Source organism: Tupaia chinensis, unplaced genomic scaffold (genome assembly GCF_000334495.1).
Source record: "Tupaia chinensis unplaced genomic scaffold, TupChi_1.0 Scaffold000311_2, whole genome shotgun sequence".
Classification (NCBI taxonomy): Eukaryota; Metazoa; Chordata; class Mammalia; order Scandentia; family Tupaiidae; genus Tupaia; species Tupaia belangeri.
The window spans coordinates 2862126-2866437 of record NW_006159803.1 but is presented as its reverse complement, the minus strand read 5'-3'; the positions used below and the strand labels follow the sequence as shown (position 1 = coordinate 2866437).

Here is a 4312-nt window from a genome sequence, read left to right as displayed (position 1 = left end):
ATAAGTAAATAAAGTTAAATACAATAATTCTTTTTTAAAAATTTAGTTTCACCCATATGCCATTTGGCAGTCATTATAAATTTCTGCCCATTTTCTCTTCCAGTCCCCTTTCACACTATTCCAAACTTGCACAGCTCTTCTCAGATCTATCACATCTCCACCTCCTAACTCTTAGTAAGTGATGTTATCTTCCAGCTCATCAGTAGTAAACTTTTTTTTTTTTCTTTTGGAGAGGTTTTTTGCTGTTGAGTGCGTGTGCTCATCAGAAAGACAGACAGAAACAAAGTGAGAAATCAGCCCCTGGGGGGATGGCCAGGCTGCAATCCCTTCTCCTCCATTCTCTTCTCTGGATCTTGAGCAGACACGAACATGTGCCCGGTGTGAGTTTAAGCCACTGGGTTCAGGACTTGAACCGCATTCAACTACATGGAAGTCCAGCAACATAGCCGTTACTCCAACTGGTGGTCTCTAGTAAACCTTTCTCTGATTAACACTCCCATTTGTGACATACGTGTTCTACCTCTAAAATCATTTTTTTCTTCTCTCTCCATCCCCCCTCTCTTCTTTCCCTCTTTTTTTTTTTTTTTTTTTTTAAATTGCAGAGAGAAAGCCAAAGGTATTTTGACAAGGTTTTACTGTGCCACAGTCCTCCTTTCCCACTCGCCTAGTTAGCTAGCATGTTTTGGTTACCACCTGTTTTGATTCTACATTACTTTACTCTTCTGTGACTGTTGATAATGTTGATGACTTCTGGAATCATTGTTAAAACATTATAGTTCCTTTCTTCCTCATTTTATATAACTCAATACCTATAGTCCTTTCTTCTTAATTTTATATAACTCAAGACCTTCAAATTCTACATACCTAACTCTCACCTTTCCTTGATGGCCGCCTCTACCGTGTCTCCTTACCCCAGCCCCACCTTCATTAATGTCTCCATTAATTTCCTCTTTAGCCTTCATGTTCATGCGAATGCCCATTAGTATCTCTCAAACTCTCACCTCTCTTGTGGAATAGTTAAAACTGTGTAAATAAAATTCCTGCTTCCAGTTTTCTTTCTGTCTTTCATATTATTGCCAAATTGATCTTCCTAAAACATAAAATTTATTTATGTACCTTCTTTACTTAAAACTCTTAAGGATTGTCTCTGGAACCTTTAACTACAAAGCATGTGTTCTGAGTGGCATAGCTTACAAAGATGACAAGTACATGGCAAAATGTTAAAGTAGGCATAATACATAGTTTTCTTTAAGTAGCTGGAGCTAAGTACTATGTTAAATGTTACATTGAGCATTATAATTTATAGATGTGTTTGCCTAAAGTGGAAGCAAGTCACTTGCTCCATACCTCCATTTGTTCTGTACAGTGGATCAATAACTGTCATATATGTTAACAAAGCTACTTTGTAAAGGTCAGTATATGAAAATACTTTTTTTGTAGTTTTTTTTTTTTTTTTGAGAAGTTTTTGCTATAGGTTGTGTGCACTCGCCAGAAAGAGAGACAGAAAGCGAGAAATCACCTCCCAGGGAGGAGCTACACCGCAATCCCTTCTCCTCCATTCTCTCGGGATCTTGGGCACACGGGCCCAGCATGAGTTTAAGCCACCGGGCCTGGGACTTGAACCACAGTTGACTACATGGGAGTCCAACGACATAGTCATTACACCAACTGCTGGTCCCTCTAGAGCAAATTTTTAAAAAATAGTGATAATCTTTTTTAAAAAGGATATTTTCTTTTCTTTGGGGATATTTTTCTTTTCTAATAAATTCACTTGTAATTCCAGGAAATCAGGTAAATAATTTGGTGGATTCGTCAAGTCATTCAGTTGGGTATCATGCGCAAAGGTGAGCATAAAATCGCTTCTATTAAATATTATTTGAATGCTCAGGTCAAAGAACAAATGATTTCTGTTACTAGAAATATTTTCTCTCTTTTTTCTGTGTGTGTAGAACTGAAGTTTCTGACAAGAATATGGACACAGATCTGGGGAAAAAATCAGAAGAAATCACATTAGAGAGTGTCGTTCCAGCTAGCAAACCATTTGAAAGTCATAGACGTGTACTCTGTTTTGATAGCACTGTTTCTCCTGTGGCAAATACACAGGGGCCAAACCATAAAATAATGTCCCAAAACAAAGAAAAGAATGAGATTTCTTTACCTAATCTTGACTCACCTGTTGTGTCCTCCACGTTAATAAAACCTCCTAATAATGCCATAAAAAAAGAGAGAGAGAAACCTCCCATGCCTAAGATTTTATCTAAATCAGAAACTACCATTAGCCGACATACCACTGTAAGAGAGACTCAGCCGGAAAAGAAAGTTTCGACCACGGAAACTGTTCTTGAATCTTTCCACAAAGCAACAGCTAATAAAGAGAATGAATTACACAGTGATGTGGAAAGGCAAAAAAATCTGGAAACTTCTAAACTATCTATCGGGCAGCAAAATGGGGGTTTACGGAATGAGAAAACTATAGCTTCACTGCAAGAATTGACCAAAAAACAGAGCACATCTTCAAATGGTAAAAATACCGTTTCAATAGGTACAGCTGTGAAGGATTTAAAACACGAACAAAATAAATCTACCAGTTCTTTGATGACCACAGAAATGCTACAGGATGTTCAGCGGCAGAGCCCAGGAACTAGGCTTGCTGATAGTAATGACTTATCTGTACCCCGGACACCTGGCTCAGGAGCTGGGGACAAACATAAGGAAGAACATACAGAGGGTATCAAGGCTCCCTCTAGTAGACGTTTTGCTGATGATAGCAGCACACCCAAAGTAATGATCCCTCCTATTACTCCAGACTTGCCTGCCTGCAGCCCTGCCAGTGAAACGGGCAGTGAAAACAGTGTAAACATGGCTGCCCACACGTTAATGATCCTCTCCAGAGCGGCCATCTCTAGGACTGCTTCAACTCCTCTAAAAGATAACACACAACAATTTAGAGCATCTTCAAGGAACAGCACCAAAAAACGGAAGATTGAAGAATTAGATGAACGTGAGCGTAATTCCCGTACTTCTAGTAAGAATCTTGCAAATTCATCAATACCAATGAAAAAGAAGAAAATTAAGGCAAGTTTGAAAGTTTTCATTTCAAAATTAGACCTTTTTCTTCTTTCAATACTAAGAGAGTTAAGTATTTTTTGCCACTAGGGTACTTGACCAAATATTATGATCCAGATAGCTTTGTATTTTGATTGATGAAATAGCACTCTTTCTCAGAAGTTGTCAGAGTGAAACAAAACATTTTCCAGAACAATTGCTAAGGCATTTATTTATGAACATCTTCCTCAGGAAAAGCTGGGGTTTTTTCCTATTATGATAGGATCCAGGTTTTATTTTGAGACTGCCATAAGGCATGAAAGTTTGGGGAACCACGAATGTGTGGAATTAGCAAGTAAAAACTATTGCTCCTCTTAGATGTTGGGTTTCCTTTTTTCATGTCTCTTGTCTCTTCCAGAGGCCTTTTAGGATATTAACATATTGGAACAGTGGAAAAAAAGTTTCTGTGTTTTAAAAACCATGGTTGATTGTAGGAAAGAAGTACAAGGATAGCATTAATGATTTAAACCCGTTTATTTCATATTTGTTGAGCTATTTAGTAAGTAGATTGAGTAGAAAGAAAGTATTTAAAATGTTACAGAAGAAGTAAGGTATCAGGTTTGATTCCTACCTCTGCTGCCTGTTGGCTGGCTCTGTGACCATGGTTAGGTCTGTAGGTTTTCTGAGTCTCAGCCTCATTGTTTGATGTCTCCATACATCCTACCTGCTGGTTGCGAGGACTAAATATGTATAAAGTACCTGGTTTATAGTAAGCATTTGGAACTTACTAAGTACCTGTTACTCTTCAATCTGTGTAAGGCCTTCTAAGGTTTGTTATTTGGCAGTTATGATCATATAGAAAACAGGTTCTGTCTTGTGTCATTCAGGCATTCAGATGCTTTGGTTGTATAATATCTTCCATTCTGCACTAATGTAGAAATAACACTGAAGTACAGTTAATTAACATTGGGCTCACAATACTTGTCTCTACGTCTCTGCAGAACTAAATTTGAGTGGACTACAAAGTTTTGACAATATCAGCAGCATGTGGAAAAACTGAATATAATGTTTTAGGTGTCTATTAAAAAGCTTTCTGACTTCGAGTTTTTCTTTCTTTCTTTTTGACAGAAAAAGAAGCTACCGAGTTCATTTCCAGCTGGCATGGATGTGGACAAATTCTTGTTATCGTTGCATTATGATGAGTAAATATTTCTGAACATTTAAGAACAGCTGTTTAAAACTCATACCCCTTAAACTGTGAGTGTAG

At 37.7% G+C, this 4312-nt stretch overlaps 1 protein-coding gene across 1 annotated transcript in view; it reads left to right on the top strand.

The window, feature by feature from the left end:
• NPAT (nuclear protein, coactivator of histone transcription) overlaps positions 1-4306 on the top strand; it is a gene marked incomplete at its 5' end in the record, with an annotated part of 40648 nt that extends 36342 nt beyond the window's left edge. The window contains 3 exon segments of the mRNA XM_014588792.1: positions 1784-1844; positions 1950-3075; positions 4174-4306. Coding sequence (XP_014444278.1) covers positions 1784-1844; positions 1950-3075; positions 4174-4251 — 1265 coding nt within the window.
• Between the last annotated feature and the right edge of the window lie 6 nt (positions 4307-4312).